The sequence below is a fragment of the Megalopta genalis genome, chromosome 10 (genome assembly GCF_051020955.1).
Source record: "Megalopta genalis isolate 19385.01 chromosome 10, iyMegGena1_principal, whole genome shotgun sequence".
In the NCBI taxonomy this organism is placed as follows: Eukaryota; Metazoa; Arthropoda; class Insecta; order Hymenoptera; family Halictidae; genus Megalopta; species Megalopta genalis.
The window spans coordinates 13,532,427-13,550,227 of record NC_135022.1 but is presented as its reverse complement, the minus strand read 5'-3'; the positions used below and the strand labels follow the sequence as shown (position 1 = coordinate 13,550,227).

The 17,801-nt window shown below is 34.7% G+C and overlaps 2 protein-coding genes, 2 long non-coding RNA genes and 1 pseudogene across 7 annotated transcripts in view; 2 read left to right on the top strand and 3 right to left on the bottom strand.

The window, feature by feature from the left end:
* Positions 1-2,434: 2,434 nt before the first annotated feature.
* On the bottom strand, positions 2,435-4,531 carry LOC117220086 (uncharacterized). Its single transcript, XR_013034238.1, has 4 exons — positions 4,297-4,531; positions 4,099-4,193; positions 3,901-3,995; positions 2,435-3,797 (listed from the first exon to the last, which is right to left on the bottom strand). It is a non-coding gene; the product is annotated as an uncharacterized LOC117220086 (long non-coding RNA).
* Positions 4,532-6,316: 1,785 nt separating this feature from the next.
* On the top strand, positions 6,317-6,436 carry LOC117220325 (5S ribosomal RNA; annotated as a pseudogene).
* A 1,610-nt stretch (positions 6,437-8,046) lies between these two features.
* Positions 8,047-10,121, bottom strand: LOC117220027 (uncharacterized). Its single transcript, XR_004490163.2, has 2 exons — positions 9,320-10,121; positions 8,047-9,253 (listed from the first exon to the last, which is right to left on the bottom strand). It is a non-coding gene; the product is annotated as an uncharacterized LOC117220027 (long non-coding RNA).
* Positions 10,122-10,338: 217 nt separating this feature from the next.
* On the top strand, positions 10,339-12,075 carry LOC143260183 (THAP domain-containing protein 1-like). Its single transcript, XM_076524946.1, has 4 exons — positions 10,339-10,586; positions 10,691-10,859; positions 10,928-11,268; positions 11,350-12,075. Coding segments are annotated over exons 1-4 (615 nt in total). The 5' UTR covers positions 10,339-10,482; the 3' UTR covers positions 11,351-12,075.
* An 865-nt stretch (positions 12,076-12,940) lies between these two features.
* salm (spalt major) overlaps positions 12,941-17,801 on the bottom strand; it is a 121,999-nt gene continuing 117,138 nt past the window's right edge. For 3 of the 4 annotated variants that reach the window (XM_033469648.2, XM_033469650.2, XM_033469649.2), the window contains one exon: positions 12,941-17,234. In XM_033469648.2, the coding sequence (XP_033325539.2) occupies positions 16,830-17,234 (405 nt within the window). In that variant the 3' untranslated portion in view covers positions 12,941-16,829. The remainder of the gene's footprint in view (positions 17,235-17,801) is intronic. The other variant, XM_033469651.2, reaches the window with a different exon arrangement.

Genomic DNA, 17,801 nt, shown 5'->3' with positions numbered 1-17,801 from the left:
CCAGAGAATAGACGGGGGGATAATGACAGGCAGGGGGTGGCTGGATGAAAGGGTCATTTTCGTTTCGCAAACGGAACCGCCGAAATCGTTTTTTTCGAAAAGAGTACCTAACATTGGAAAACTTTGACGGTGCTTTTCGATACGGAGCCTGGTTTTTGAGAGAAATAAATTCCTAGTTTCCCAGTTCTGTTACAGTTGAGGGGCGACGCTACAGTAGCAGCTGAAAAATAAAGCGTTTCTTTAACTATTTAGTTTAGGCAGATATGTAACTAAATGGGAAATTCACTTGTGAGACATTTTTATGTATATTTTAAAGAATTGCAAAAGAAATTTTGTTTGATTTCTTTCTTTTTTGGAGATATCGCTGGCACAAAGCAGTCGATGCGCAGCATGTGTCTTCTTTCGGGGCTTGCAAATCAAAAGACTAATTCTTCTCTTCAACTACATGAAAACAGCTAGAGGATTTTAAAATATTGATTTGGATAGAAATTACGCGCGAAATTTCTCTAATTAATATTTTTAAAATATCTCGTATGTGTACTTTTCTGGCAATTTAAATGTAGGTTAAGAAACAAAATGGTTTTTTGGCTCTAAAAGCAAATTTACGACACTTATCCAGCAGGCTCTAGAAAAAGATCTGCACATGGATTGCTACAAAGCTGCCACTTTAAGAAAAAGAAACAAAATGATTTGTTTACATTTCTTACAATATGTACAAGAAAAACCTAAAAGTGGATTTTCCATTTATTTATTCATCTACTCATGGTAAATAGTTAATGGAATGCTTTATTTAAGATTTTGATTTCACTTTTATTTAACAAAATTTTTAATTAATTTTTCAGAAAAACATTTTGGTAAAATGTAGTTTAGGTTCGTTACCATTTAGCACAACTTACAAGATTTAGATACTCTTCTTCAAAAAGCGTTTTCCCACTTCGGCGATTCTCAATAACAATATGTAACAACAAGCTTTTTTAAATAATTACGTGGCTTATATTTTGTTTAAGAAGGTACACAAGCGCAGTAAAAAAATAATATTGATGGTATAATCATTATTAGCTGTTTTTAAACGTTAGTATTTATATCAACATTTTTCATTACTTGAACTATAAAATGTAATTGTTTGAACGTTGAAATGCTCAAAATCCTGTAAGCTGTATTTTTTTTTCGATTATGTTTCTTAACAGATATAGAATTTTAAGCACATTGCACTTGATTAAATTCTTATAGCGATTTAATGATGATAGACAAGAAGATTTTGTACTATTATGTTTTCTTATTTTTGCAAAGATAAAAACATTATAAATTAAAGAATGATGCAGAGATAATTTAGAATATTTTGTGATCCAGAATCTCCAATGTAATGAAAAAGGACCGTTGATTTGTATTATAAAGTATTACAAAGTATACAAATAAAACTGATACATGTCTTTAAAATATATTGTTTATTGTAATTAATTAAAATTACATCAGTAATGTTTAAGATACGATAATATATTTCCATGAAAAGGTGGTTGTATTATGAATACAATAGAATTCGTATTAAAACGATAATAACAAATTAATTTACGATTAGTATGATTGATTTTAGTGATCAATAAATTTGTTGGTTAGACAACCAACAAATAGTTAATGAAACATTTTTTACGTTTTCATGGAAAAAAACATATTCTTCGAAATTTAACGTATTGCAATATAACAATTTAATCGTTATATTGTTTATGAATTTGTCATTTGTTGTAAACAATTAGCCATATCTTGAGTGATATTGCATGGCATTCTAAATAATATTATTGTAGTCGACACAAGAGTCAATGGACAGATCAAGAATCTCGACAAGGTTATACATATACAGTCGGTGTAAGAAGCATTCGAATACCGTTTAAAACGGAGTAACCAACTAAATTTGCTAGACAATGATCATGAAATTGTTTTTAGAAATTCAATTGGTTGCAATGATGAAAAGGTTAAGATACGATGTTTTTTCATCATTTTTATTTGAGCCTATAACGGAAATTTAGAAAATGCATTTTGTAGATCTCGGTAACTTATGCACAGGGTGTCTCGGTAACTCTGTTACAAAGCGATATCTCCGATATCGGTAATGATATCAAGGAACACATGTTATGGTGGAACTCGTTTCTTCTTCAAAGGTTACATTTTTCGAGATTTCAATGATATTTATCATCTTAATTAAACTCGTGTGCAAAATTAAAACTAAGTTTTTGTCGCGAAGTTGCTGATATTGAATCGCAATAACAAATTGTGTAAAAATCGTTCTGAGCTAATTTTAATAGAGCGTAAAACATCAAATTTCAGCATCCTTAGTTAGTCTTTTCAAATATGTTACCTCGCCATGTACGATAGCGGAAGAACGAAAGTACTTTTTCAACTTCAAATGGCTCTGTCAACATGAAATAATTTGTCTCTGAACTGCAATTATCAAATTAATTTATTTCGAGGATTTAATATGATACATACGTGTTTCACTTGAACTCGTGACATTTCTTATTACGGTCGACCGGATTAAAATAAAACAAGGGTTGCGATAGCCGACACGCTACCACCCTACTGACCTCGCCCGCTTCCGAAAATTCTTATTATTGAAATAGGCTTGAAGGTGCATTTAAACAAGCAAGAAAGAACGTTTATAACGTTTGAAACCGTCTGAGTGCATCATTCAGTGCTTTCTTAATCGATCATTCCAGCAATTGTATGACATCAGTATACGTAATAATGGCGGTCACACACTTGTGTATGTGTAAGTTCCATTTTAAACCGGCGTGAATACTCTTCGAGGTTCTTTACAAAGTTGCAACAATGTGCCAAGAATATTTTCCACTGAATTTCTTTGTTATGTATATGAGCCAATTGTACGCTTGTAACTTCTGGAGTAAGATATAAGTCCTGGTGTCGTCAATGGTATTGGCGCAATATGTCGAAATTCGTCCGCGCCAAGGGTTAAAACGGTATAAATGTTTAAAAAATGGATCAAAATTTTGTTGAGATGTTAGAGGAATTAGTTTACTAGGCAATGTTTAAACAAATTTTTGAAAGAATTGAAACTGATTGGAATGATAAAAGAAATATAAAAAGATGATGTTTCTTAATTTCTTTGTCTGAGTTCAGAAAGAATATTTAAACAATGCGTTTACTTAGGCTTCTGCAACTGAAAATATGCATAGATATATAGGAACGAATATGATAGGAACGATTAAAAATCGTGAAAATTGCAGTCTGCCACGGTTGTTGATCAATCACTGTAAAAAGATCGCTTGTGAAAAAAATCACGTAGCTTGTATCTATATTCAACATTTAAATTTTAGTTCTAGGCACTAATAAAAAAGTTAAAAGCATAATTTCTTTTTTCGTTCCATACAATTGCAATTTTATCAAAAATTTATTTAGACATTGTTTAGTCAACCAGTTCCTCCAATATCCGACAAAAATTCAAGATATTTAGTGCAATTTTTAAAAAACGTTATTCCGTATTAAACGGCGTCTGAATAGTTTAGTGAGCAGTAAATTTTTTACCTATTCCAAATATTCAATAACTTTCAACCTATTTTGCATCGGAGTATCGGTTATCTATTAATTTATCACCTATTGTCTATTAACCTCTTGTATTAGGAATTCTTTTGCAGCTAAAATTTCGTCGTTAATAAATATTCCAAATATTCAGTAACTTTCAACCTATTTTGCATCAGAGTACGGTTATCTATTAATTTATCACCTATTGTCTATTAACCTCTTGTATTAGGAATTCTTTCGCAGCTAATTTCGTCGTTAATAAATTCCTACGCAAGAAAGAAAATTTATCTTTATCGTATGTTTATGTTAATTGTAATTATCAAATACCGATAACAGTGAATACTTCAATAGATAGTTTTTCAATTATACCAATAACCAATATTGTCGACGTTGTTCTATCTATAGCTGGGGTAACCTCTTGTATTAGGAATTCTTTTGCAGCTAATTTCCTCGTTAATAAATTCCTACGCAAGAAAGAAAATTTATGTTTATCGTATATTTATGTTAATTGTAATTATCAAATACCGATAACAGTGAATACTTCAATAGATAGTTTCTGAATTATACCAATAACCAATATTGTCGACGTTGTTCTATCTATAGCTGGAGTAACCTCTTGTATTAGGAATTCTTTTGCAGCTAATTTCGTTGTTAATAAATTCCTATGCAAGAAAGAAAATTTATGTTTATCGTACGTTTATGTTAATTGTAATTATCAAATACCGATAACAGTGAATACTTCAATAGATAGTTTCTGAATTATACCAATAACCAATATTGTTGACGTTGTTCTATCTATAGCTGGGGTAACCTCTTGTATCAGGAATTCTTTTGCAGCTAATTTCGTCGTTAATAAATTCCTACGCAAGAAAGAAAATTTATGTTTATCGTAGATAGTTTCTCAATTATACCAATAACCAATATTGACGACGTTGTCCTATCTATAACTGTTGTATCTATATCCAGGGTGCTCCTATGATAAGCTCCTACATCACGTTACTGTTCATTTTTACTTATTTTATATTATACAAAAAATTATTATACAAAACATTATTTGTATTAATTGGCTAGAGAATTTCCTATACTCTTTCCTATACTCCCTCTATACTCTTCTCCTACAAAGGTACACGGGTATTCGGTTATTGATATAAGGGTTAACTGTGGTCCATGAGAAGAGGACTCTGCAATCAGTCGCCTGCATTCAAGCGGTAAAACAGATACGAGACACCACAGCCACAAACTTGATCCGTATAAACGTTGTTTCTCGTAAGTGTAGGACTAGACCTAGCACCCAATGTAAATTTTCGTCATCCAAAAATGGGACTTCGAAAGCCCAATTATCATTTACGTGTCACGGTCATCGTTACCGATACTTCAGAAATTTAAGCTTCTTAGTCAGGATCAACTATTACGTATACTTCATTTGTATTACGGTTCGTTCGTGGATGCCGCAAATTCATATGGCTCGTTTGTTCGAACGACTCTTTTAAATCTGCAGCTAAGAGTTTCAAAAATTTCGAAATGTGTGTGCAAGGTAAATGACTTGCCGATATAATTTTTCGAAATACAGTAATTTCTCCGGGATTTGTGCTGTAATTTATCAATTTTTTCGCTACGCCGATACTAAGGTGCAACTGAGGCACGCGCCGCAGCTCCTTTGACTCGAATTCCCAGAACATTTTGAAATAGATTTTTTTAACATATTGCTGATATTTTTCTGGTTACAATGAGATCAAACATGATATAGTTTGGACAAATATTTCTGAACAAGGTAAAATCAAACGCGATATAATTCCAATTACATTTATTTACTTAATATTTGATGTGTAATTCATTTTATTCTATTATCGCTGTGATTATACAGGGTGTTACCGGGCGGGTAGCACCATCGGGCAGTTGGTGATCCTACGTGCGAAGATAAGTCGAAAAAAAAGGAATAACATTTTTCTGTTTGAAGCTTCGTTTACGAGAAAATCGAGTTTGAAAATGTGTAGATAATAGTTTTATTATTGGTTACATTACATGAATTCAACTGTTGAAAGTGTCGTCCTTGCTGGCGTGTACATAACCTCGTTCTTCCTATCAGTGAATCATGGACTGATAAGCGGAGTGCATGGAGACCGAGGCTTCCTCGGGTTTTCAGTCAGCCGCCCCCAGATAGAGGCGACGACCAACGCCACGTCCGTCCCTAATCTCTTGAGGACCTCTATGAGTCGCGCGCGCATGTCCAACCAGAAACCCCCTTTACGAGCTGCCCGTTGGACAACCAAGGTAGCAACGCCTCGTCGCACAGTATGTTTCATGAAGTTTGGGCGATCTGATCTTGTATTGCATTTTTTTTTTGCTCACTGCCACACGAATACAAGGTTATGTCAAGGTTATGTCAAGGTTATGTCAAGGTTATGTATATATATAATTTTAATATATACAATCTAAAATAATGAAAATATATTTTTCCAGTGAAAAGTCAGGTGTAGAATTCTTATACCTACACACCTGATTTCATATTTACAATTTTTATTTTTATACGTTCAAGTTATTGAAAAATTGCATAATTAATGTCAAGGTCGTGCAATGTCAAGGTCATGTAATGTAATGTAATACAATGTAATGTGTAATTTTAATGTAATTTATATGTAATATGTAATGTAATATGTAATTTTAATGTAATTTAGATGTAATGTCAGGGTCATGTAATGTCAAGGTCGTGTAATGTCAAGCAAAACGACTGCACTCAATACCCACGATTATAGTAAAAAAGAACAAAATAGACAATCTTACATTGGCCAACGGCCATGTCACGTTTCAAAGAACCGATTCTCGTCCGATCATCGAAGTTAAACAGCGTCGAGCGTGGTTAGTACTTAGAAGGGTGACTGCTTTGGAACACCACGTGCTGTTGGCACTTCTTTTTTTATTCATTTCTTCCATTTAAACTAATAAAAAGCCGCAACAGTTGGATGACACTTTTATGTCGGTCGTGAGGCCGAGATGCGTCCTCTGTCGCTTTTTAAAGTACGCGACAAAAATTGTACTTCTCAAAGAACTGCAAAAATTGTAATGTTCTATTACTAATCTGGGAATCTGATCGATGTATTTGACTCAGATGTCATTCCTATGCTCGACATTGCAAACAAATTCTTCGAGGCTCAGGCTCAATACCAACGTGCGATTTTAGTCGGGACACTAAGCACAACGACACAAGTCTCTGACAACGTCTTCTTGAACGCTTCGCAGTCTGTTACTATTTCAAATGATATACCTAGTAAATAAACACGAAAATTTTCAATGTCCTTACCCGTTTGAATTCCAAGCAGCGTGATCGCGTTGTTTAGATTTTGTGTCGAAAAGTGCTAGGACATTTGAACGTTATGGATAACTAACGGTGCACTGGAAGTAGTGCGCTCAATTTTTTTTTTTAATGTAAACAATGCAACTAATACATTTTCTATTTCATTGCTATCTTCTTATATAATTTTTGTTGAACAAAAACTTCAAATATTGGGATGGGAATCAAACGGTTAAACTGAATTTTAATATTTCGTTCTGTAATCTTGTGCGTTTATTAACGCTGCAAACGTCTGGACATCGACGAAACTAATTTGTTTGTTACTGAACTCGAAATAGTTTTTTATATTTCGATTTTGCCTCTTCTGTCTGACTTACTGCTAAATTTAAAATCACTCAATGTTGATTTCGATTCCTATCACAGATGTTCAATTAAATTAACGTCCGGTGATTGTGGAAAACGTACAATTCTGGACAACATACGATGAATACTTTGGATCATTATTTTCTAGAAAAAAATATACTAGGGACATTTCATTTTTTGTCCGAAGACATTCAATTTCTTTTTTAAGATGTTAAGATGTTCAAACTCACTTATGGTTGTTTTCATTAATTCAGTATCATCAACTGCAATGGCCACCATACATCCCCATAATATTACCGAGCTCCTCAGTGCTTGACCATTGGAATCGTGTTATTCTTCTTGAACTCCTTATTTCGGTCGCCAAACAATTATTTAACCATTCGAATTAAAAAAGTTAATTTTTATTTCATATGAGAATATTATATTCTGCCAAAAACCTTACTAGTCTGAACCTTATACTTCAAATTCATATCTTGAGGGGTGCCATAATGTCCAAGGGGTGCCATACAGAGGGGCTGGGTGAATACGTGGCACGCTCCTGACATCTCTGCCAAGCTCGGCGCGCGAAATACGAATTAGAAAATTGCTCTATATAACTGAATATTTCTCGAAGAGGATTCCAATGACGACGAGTGCCCGTGTGGCCTCAGGGAGTGTGGAATCACCCACTATAATAACGGTTTTTATAGAACGTGTCACCAGATAAAAATGATTATGTTTCATATGAGACATAAAAATTTCTATGAATTTCTATGAATTTTAAATATTGTTTCATGAAATCACTGAAATATTGGTTCATGACATGGAAAACGTATCTGAGGCCATAGATGAATTATAAGGAGAAGATAGATAAAATTATTGAATATTATTAAAATGCTGGTATATTTATTTTCCTGGTTTATTGGTCACATAAATGGGGAAATCAGAAGAGGCATTAGAATATGTTTATAGATTATTACTAGACTGCAGAATAAAAATTTGGTGCATCTATTGCAAGAAACAGGAACTACATAAACATTTATTTCTATCTCTCTTGAAGCATTTTAAAGACTTATAAGTAATACAATGATATTATTAAATTTTTATAATAGTGTCAGTTTTTGTGTTTCATTTACTCACTTTTGTTATAAATGCATATATAAAATCCGCAATCTAAATAGAAATTATATTATATAAATAATTATTTCATTAAATGCATTGTAACAAATCACATACTGATAACAAAAGACAGATATGTTATGTATAATACGTTATTATATTACAAAAATAGAATGTCCTATAAATAAAATGTTACTTTCACTTACCTTGGGAGCGAAAGAATTGGCTTGAAGTAATGCATGTTATAATTGCAATGCTTGCTTTTGCACATTTGCACTCTTATCTTCTGATCGTAATGCTGTAACAGCTAAAAGTATCCCCTACCTTGCTAGCAGAATAGTAGGTTCATAATATAAACGTTATAATTATAATAACTAAGCATTATAATCTTGAATGTAGTCTTGCAAATTTGTAAGATAATTACTAAGATATAATATAATGACTAAGATATTCATGTATAGATTTTTGTTCTTCAGTAAGATCATTTCTGCACAACAGTTTTCAAAACATTAATTCTACAATTTCTCATAATGTAATGCTGTGAGAGCTGTTAATGAATATAAAATTGTAAATGCATATTTGTAATATAATTAATATAAAGAAATTTACTTCACTAGCAAGGAAATCCATTACTTCACCAAAAAAAGGAAATACTATAACTGGTTTAGTAATTGCAAGTTTCAAGAAATTTAAATATATTTCAAATATCAACTTCAGATGGTTTCGATTCATCAATTTCCTTCGTATTTCTATCATTAAATCATTACAGCCATATTCATGCGAACAACACCAATGGCTATGTATCCTGCTAATGCATTATAAAATTTAACCATCTAATATAATAATATGTATTTCTGTTTCTAAATTAATTTGTGATCATTGAGTATATATTATATTAATGATTATTCTGTACATACCTGTGTGTATTTCTTACTATGCACAATTATATCTTTCAATTGAAACATCTAAAATCTTTTTAAGAGATTATCGAGTTTTAGTCATAATAATTCCTCAATGTAAAGAATAAGTTGGACTTACCTCAAAAATTAATTTATCTTATATGATTCTGCCTTGCTTTGTTGCATATTTTCAAAATTGTTGAGCCTATGTAAAAATAAATGTAATAATCTATAAACATATTCTAATGCCTCTTCTTTACTAGTTTCCCATTCTTCTTCCATATCAGACATAGTTGATTTCTTCTTCCAAATAAATCATATTATGTACATAGCAGTCTCTGAAAATGCTCTGTCTCTGTCATGTGCAGTTAATTCTGAGCTCCGATTTACAGGAATCACGATGTTTATCATCATTTTATTATTCAACCAATATATAAAGACCTTTCGCCAAATCCTTTGCTCATGTATCAGAAACTGCAAAACTTTCATTTTCTATTATGGGCCTAAGAATAAGTGGACGGAGTCTTTGAGCGAGAGGGGGTTGAGATTTTAGCTATTTTAAGAAAAGAGAGATTCGGTGTAAGGAGGGGCTGCATGCACTTTGGCTGCATTCGGTCTGACTCGGAATCACTCGGAACCATGGATCTAAGTTCGGTTTGACTCGGAATCACTCAGTATACACGAAAATAGTCGAAGTGCATGTAGTCTCCCCTTACCCCTTGGACCTGACCATCAATACATGTATTCTTAGGTCCATGGGGTACACACATACATATTTGCTCCATCGTATACATACTATTCATAGGTCCAAGGTATAGGAATAGGTCCATTCACACCTGTGGTAGATTTATAATTTTTAAATATCGATTAAGTTTATGAATTATGTTAATGAAGTTTTCGTCACTATTTAAATATTAATTAATTTATTATTGTTACCTACCATAACGAGTATTCAATTTGTAATAAAAATGTTCTTAGAGTGAATACGTATATATGAAACGGATATAATTTATTTATTAGTTTGATAATTTTATACAAAAATATTTAAATTTAATAATATCAAATACCTAAATAAATTATAAATGTCGAGGAAATATTACAATCTATTAGTTTAATTATTATATACCCCCACGACAGTCTATGATTCCCACCACCACTTACCTACTTTTACGAAACTCGCAAAAGTGCGTCCATCGAGCTGAATTTGAGCTTGAGTCGAGTGTGTATGGTGTCTCGCGTTCAATCACGTTAGGACGTGTCGTATAATAGTTAATATATTTGTATCTATTTTTATATTTTACAATGAGTTATTGCATCGTATACCAATGCAGTAATCGGAGTGCTAACAAAAGAAAAAATTGGGAACAGGAAGAAAAAGAGAAGGATGGGAAATTTTCATTCCACTTGTAAGTAGAATATATAAAATCTAGGTTAATTTTGTAAATGAGATGAATTCATTCTTCCATAAAAATCTGTATTTATGTGCATTTAAATAATTTCTAATTTTAAGGTTGCCAAAAGATACTGATAGGAGAAATAAGTGGCTTGAAGCATTGGGTTTAAAAGATTGGTGTCCACCAAAATCAGCAGCTGTGTGCTCTGCACATTTTGAAGAACAGGACTATGAGACACATGCAACATTAAGAAAACTAAAAGTAGATGCTTTCCCACATGTTAATGTAAGACGAAATATATTCAATATATTTAATGTACGTACATTGTGATAACTAATCATTTTTCTTTTCAGTTACCTTCGAAAGAAGTTATAGAAAATGCACAAAAAATCAAGACTGAATTTCCTCCTGCAGGAAATGAAATATGTGCTACGGCACATAATGTAAAACGTGTTCCTAACATAGTGCATCAGTCAACAAGAATTTTTCCTAAGAACGTAATTAATCCTTCTTCAATAATTCGATCAAAAAAATGTCATATAGAACAATATAAATCTGTCAGAAAGAGATTGTATGATGCAAACTATAAGATAAAGGAGGCAAAGAGGAACATTCACAATTTAAAAACTGTCTTAGTGAAATTATTGCAACAGGATAGAACAATAAAGGATTATGACTACACATCTCAGACATGGTATATATACAAAATTAAACGAATTTATTTATTTTTAAATATTTGAATAGTTCATTCACCTTAACTTTTGTCATATTACAGATGATATTCATGCTGATCAATGGAGGACGGTGGTCCTGGCATTAAAAGTTATGTCTAAACAGTTCTTAAATTTTCATTTCCGTCTCGTTATAGATTACAGATTAGGTTCATCTGAACTATTCGAAACATTGAGCCGTATCAAATTTTGCAACAGAAACACTGAAAGGGACTGATATAATATTTAAGAATAAACAGCTGTTGTTTAAGAACGATTAACTATCAAAAAACGAGTGTGCGGTTTAAGCTAATTAATAATAGCGTTCTTGTGTTACCCAAGCCAGCGTTTTCTGACGATATATAATATATATTATATATATATATATTATTATTATATATATTATATATATATGTAATAAGATATTTCTAACGATAAGAACGTTCACGTTCGACGAAGAACTCCAAATGACAATGGGTTAGATGGATTATTTTTCCAATCATTCATATTTTGAAGCCGGCAGTTACTTTCACACTCTTTGTTCCTTCATCCACCTTGGCGGCCCACCAAGGTATAAATAAGCCGGCGAACGCTCCCTCTTTGACAATCAATCTTAATTATATTATCACTTGTCCTTGAGTTCAAATCGTATCACGTCTTCTTCCCAGTGTCTTAAAATGAACAATACGGTTCATCACGGTAAATCAAATTCACAATTTAACGACCCGGACCATACAATTCAACTGTAACAAATGATGCAATAACGAAAATAAACGATGATGTGTATGAAATCATTTATTTATTGATACTTTGGACACCTCATAAAAAACATGATAAAAATATAAATAACTTTTTTTGTTTGGGACTTAGTTTTCGAGAAAATCGAATTTGAAAATTCGCTTTGTACATATACACTTTACGGCTAAGATACGATTCATCAAGTGACATATATCGCCTACAGCCGGTTTTGAAAATTCATCAAGACTGTAATTGGTACCGCCAACTGATACTTCAGGGAACGAATATTTAAAATTCAATAATGTATACTTTTTATTTTCTAATTATTCGATTTTTATGATTCAAGTTTTGATTTTCATTATTCAATAAGCTGCTTCGTAATACAGCATTTATATGTGACAATTGTTCGTAATTGATGAAGTTCCGTTTCTAAATTTGTGAGTAAATTGAAAAGAGTGATCCTGTTATAAAATGCATTACGAAAACAGAAAAAAAATGATTTCCCGGCAGTTGGTAGGGTTAAAGCCGAATCGAGAATTGCAGTGAAGATCAGGGATTTAAAAACAAATACTACTTTTTGCTAGCATTTGAAGAGAAAACGAACTACGCGAAAAAATGAAACATTGATATAATAGCATAATACAAAATACAATAATAGCGTTTTGCGGTGCTTTATATATCTATTTAGTAGGAAAAAAATTCTTGGAATTATTTTTCAGAAGAAATCTTTATATAGCTTTGACAATTAAGGTAGAAAATTTAATTTTTCGAAATTACATATATATGCTACAAATACACGAGACTAATGGGGAAGAACATTTAAAAATCACCTATTGGTCTTCAGAATAAATGAAATGAAATTGCGATAATGGTATAATATGATCCAGGAGTTGATTTAAATTCAGCAAACAGTACTCATTCTCATAATAATTGTTTATTGTTGAAGTGATATAGATATAATGATCCGTAATGTAATTTAACTACAATGATGGGTTTCGCAACTAGTAGAGTTGTGTTTATACATGGATTATACAATATGTACAGAAAAGCAATACTTCGTTTTGGACAATTTCACAGAATTTGCAATTAAGGATTAGCTGCCGTGCTTTTTCGTCCCCCCCCGTTCCATCTTTGAAAAACAGTGTTGTGCAAGCACGTGACACCTGCACTTTTCAAACGTGTAAACGTCCGTTCCACTTATCTTACGAAACATTTTAGTAGCACACTAATGATTTACACGGGCTTCTCTAACCGATTTTTCATTTCCACTTATCACGTGTTTCTTATTTACATTAGCATTATGTATATATTTATATCGTCCGTCTCTCTTGTCGATGAACAAACCGGTTCCGATCGGCAAGAATCTTTTGATTTTCCTCCTATAACTACATCCATAGTCTTGAAGTTCTTTCATTTAAATACGTTGCATTGGATGCATTTCTTCCTCTCTTTCGTTTTCTCTCCGCGTTAGAAATCATACCGAATTCTTTCATACTTTTGATACGGCTGCAATTGTTTTCGCTTTTCTAACTGTTCACGATATATGTATCTGTTTTCAGCTAGTTACTTATACAAATTAAGAACAGACGCGTGTCCGGAGGACACATCATCGATATGCTTTTCGATTTATGATAATTTGAAAAAGGAAAACTAACGTCACGAGTGTTGCGATTGAATTTATAATATTTGATCGATATCGTATGGGAAGCGCAGACAATTTTTAATTGTTTCTGTGTAAATCGAGATAACAGGCTTAAAAATACACAAGACACGTCTCGGTTTCTCTCTGTGCAACTAAAAAGTTCGTTTAAACTTATTCTTTTAAATGCGAGACTATTATTTAAATCGATAATGCAGTTTCTTTGATTCAAGTTTTAAAGAGAGAGATATAAGGATGTAACTCGCGTCCAATTTAACGTCATTTCTTTGTATAAAATAATTTGTTGCCGTAACGCTTGCAGCAGATGTTATTCTCCATAGCCTCACATGTCACCATTGAATTTACTAATTATAAGATTCGTAAAGTCAAATTTATATTATAAAGGTATGGGACAACATTTTCTTCTTTCGGATCTGATCGAAAATTTTCATTATTAGAGAGCCCCGCGATGTGATTCTCTTTGGAGTTAAAAGTTTTGAATTCAGCACATATCCTCTAAATCTTTCTAACAGTTTCCAGTAATTTTGATTTACGGAAAGTCATTGTTGACGTCGAGATCGTGGCTTCGGACTTTCTTGTTCGTTTCGCACGCAATAAATCATCCAATCGACGGAGTCCTTAAAACTTTATCCCTAGGCTAATTAAAAATCAGATAAATTACATAAAGTGCCTACTGGGGGCATACGTATGGTCGCTATCATTACTTTTTACAGGTTTATACACGCATATCGCTTCGCTTAGTTCCTTTATCTCCTTCGCATTTCATGGTTTAACACGAGAACATACGGGAAAGCCGTTACACATAAGTATGTAGTAGTTTTCGGGTATGAATGCATGTGATTAATCGCACCGTGACCGGTGTTTGAACGTTTCAATTTCTGATCCTGTGGGAACGCATATAAAATTTCGTACAGCGTGACGATATTAAATGAAATTCAATTGTATTTACGGTGTAAACGAAATTGTTCGCTCACAATCAATTTCATTGCGTTATTTTGCAGGTTTTCGTTGATCCTCGAATCCAATGAATATTTTTCAGTTTGGTTTTTTCTGTTTTCATATAATAAATAATCAATAAATTATATCCATTAGTATTTATACACTTCTTATTTCCTTATTTCATGAAGAAATTTCGCGACATCGACATAAATCAAATTTCTTTACCAGCATGCTTTCTTGGTCACGCGTAACGAAACCTTCTTAAGTAGCGTGTAAAATCGTTTTGATTATCTAAAGAGATACGCATGGATGCTTTATAATTGGTGAAATTCTTCGCGACGATATAAGAGAAAACTCGAGAAATAACTTTGATCTCACATCGTAACAAAATATCGTCTCCTAAATTGTCTTCCATTATTAGAGAAACCCTGTACAGTCGAGTTATGAAAATAAAACTCGTGTTAACCGAACTTTCTAATAAACATTATTACTCGACAATTGATGTATAAATTCGAAATTTCTGGACACAACTATGTGAAACACAAAGATTATACAGAGCGATTACACAGTCGTTTCTAAGAGCTTCGTTTGCCAAAGTGTGGAAGCATTTCACATTCGGATCGATCGAATCGTGGCCATGCTGTTTACTATAGTCCATTTGTTATATGCGTTCACGTTGAATTTCGAACGTTATGGTTTCGCACATTGTAAACCGTTCGAGTGCCTGGAGCGTTTACAAGAATTTGGTCGAGCAGTGTCAAGCGACACGATACCGTGTTACCCTAATTTGGCATCTTGACCCGAGGCGTTAATACTTTTCGACACGATAGCGTGGCAATCAAACGTAACAGTGTCCTCCGATGCCACGTTGCTTCACAACGTGGACCAGGTCCGCTCTGAAAATTTCGGACGCCGCGCGATCTTTCACGTGCACAAAGTTCAGCTTCGAGTCAAGACACGTGTCAGGAGAACAAAGATCGACGTTTGCCCACGAGAGGAGAATATCGTGCGGCACGGATCGAGAGAGAAGTTGTTCGTTTCCTTAAGCGTACAACGATGCTACGAATCACGGTGTATTGTCCACCAGAATTGAATTTCAATTCTGCAGCAGGGATTACTGGCGCTCGATTGAGGAGAAGTTGAAAATCGTCGAGGTTCGGGGGAAAACACAAATAGACGTCGGCTGTCTCTTTCTATACAAAAGAACGACAAGTTAATTTGCAGTGCGTACTGTACATCGAGTGTAAATAATAATACTATGGTACAACGTATAAGTACATTGGTTTAAATGATTGCAGGCTGCTCCTCTCATATCACAGCGAGGGGCGTTGCCGGACCCGCTTTTAAACTTCTAAAAACGACCTTCTTCGGAAAAAGAAAGCGACGCACGTACTCGCGTGTGTATACAACTTGCGCACTCGTACCCCTTCGCACCAATATAATATTTTATATTTATATATGTATATATATATATATCTTTCTCTTTTTTTATGTATATATTTATATCATCTCGCGCAGAACGTGCCATGTAGCTCTACGGGGACACCGAATATGCCCGTTACAGTCGACCGTACAACGAAATTGTTCTCGTTTTGAAAAGGCGTAGAAATTTCACTAAATACTACCTCGGAGACGTCGAAATAAATTGATACATGCGAAGAAGGGTATCGTGGTAGCGGGAACGGTAACGCGGCGGCTTCCGGAGCGGCGGAGAGCGAGATGGCACGGGCTGCGTACAATTTGTAACGTAAAATAAGCCTAAGTGAGGTGACCATCACTGTCGCGCATGGACGGTCAGAGTACGGAGGGCCGGGACGTCGCGGCACCACGTGTCTTGCGGCCCAACGGCTCAGTCTAGGCACCGCGCCCGTCAGACCCTCGTGCGAAACCACGTCACGGGGGTTCTGGAAACCGGAACGTAAACCCGCTGACGCTGGGACTCCAGCTGCCGGGCCCATCGGTCCTCTTTAACACGTTTAAGACTAGTGTGACAATAGGAACATGGTATCTGCTGGCTCTGGGTGTTACGAGGATATGTCGTCGGACTTCGGGTCCCGAGTCTCTCGGTTCTCTTGGATGCACTCAAGCACTGCCGGCTCCGCGACAACGACCTTTCTCGTCTAGCCCCGGTGGGCTAGCTCTATCTTATAGAGGCTAGCAGGGCGGAGTACGGTTTCCCATCGAAGAAAGATATGTACCGGTTGAACTTCACGTGGCCAAGCCCTCGCCCCTGGCGGCAGGAGGCGGCGGTAGTCGAGCCGACGGTGGCGTCGAGTTGCTCTCGGACCGATTCGATGGCTCCCTGTCGAAATGGTGCTGAAGACCGTCTCCTGTCCATGCGGATACCCCCGTCGAGTTCTGATTGCTACCGTTCGAGGACGGCGTGCCAGGCGAGTGCGACGGCGACGACGTCTGAAAGAGCATGGACCCGGGCGGGATCGAGGATTTACCGTCGATCAGGGGCCCGTTACTCGTTGGCGCCATCGGCTGCTTGTCCAATGGAAATCCAGCCCCGGCCGCGTACACCGAGCCGAACAGGCCCGCGTACTTTCCGGTAGCCACCGAATGACCCGGTAACCCGTTGTTGCTTTGGATCACCGAGATCTCGTTCAGCTGTAAGTAATGCACGCCGACTGGTTAGCTTTATTCTGGGGCAATTACCTACAAAAATCGAAGAGAGAATCATCGTTAACCGTGACGAACGTGACGATTAGATACTTTTCTTATGATGCTTAACCCTTTCAATGGTCGAATCACCACATTTTGTATGGCTTGTAACGTGACTATAACGTAAAGTACGAAAAGTGTAACGAAAAATATGTATATACTTCTTCTACTGATTTTTATTAAATTTTTGTCAGCACTGAAAGGGTTAGTTTCAAGGCTGCTCTACGGTCACAGTGAGTTACAGTTCGATCAAATGATTTCAGTTTTCGAGTAGTGAGAAAGATTAATTCTAATTTTTATAAAACTGTAGGAGAACTATCAAAGATTGACTTTCACAACTGTTTTATCCGGGTACGCATTGAAAACGTAGGAGATACGTTTTGTGGATTTGTGTCAGTTAATGGACGAAGATTATTTTCACTTTAAAGAGGCATTCCCATTTGTAGACGTCACTTTGGATGAGTTTAGAATTGAGTTTAAATTGCATCGTCGAGAATTCGAAAGATACAGATT

Bases quoted from the DNA above. Each gene is read 5' to 3' on its own strand.
- LOC143260183 (XM_076524946.1), top strand. From the start codon at position 10,483: ATGAGTTATTGCATCGTATACCAATGCAGTAATCGGAGTGCTAACAAA. The intron at 10,587-10,690 runs GTAAGTAGAATA...TCTAATTTTAAG, and splicing joins GGGAAATTTTCATTCCACTT to GTTGCCAAAAGATACTGATA. The intron at 10,860-10,927 runs GTAAGACGAAAT...TTTTCTTTTCAG, and splicing joins ATGCTTTCCCACATGTTAAT to TTACCTTCGAAAGAAGTTAT.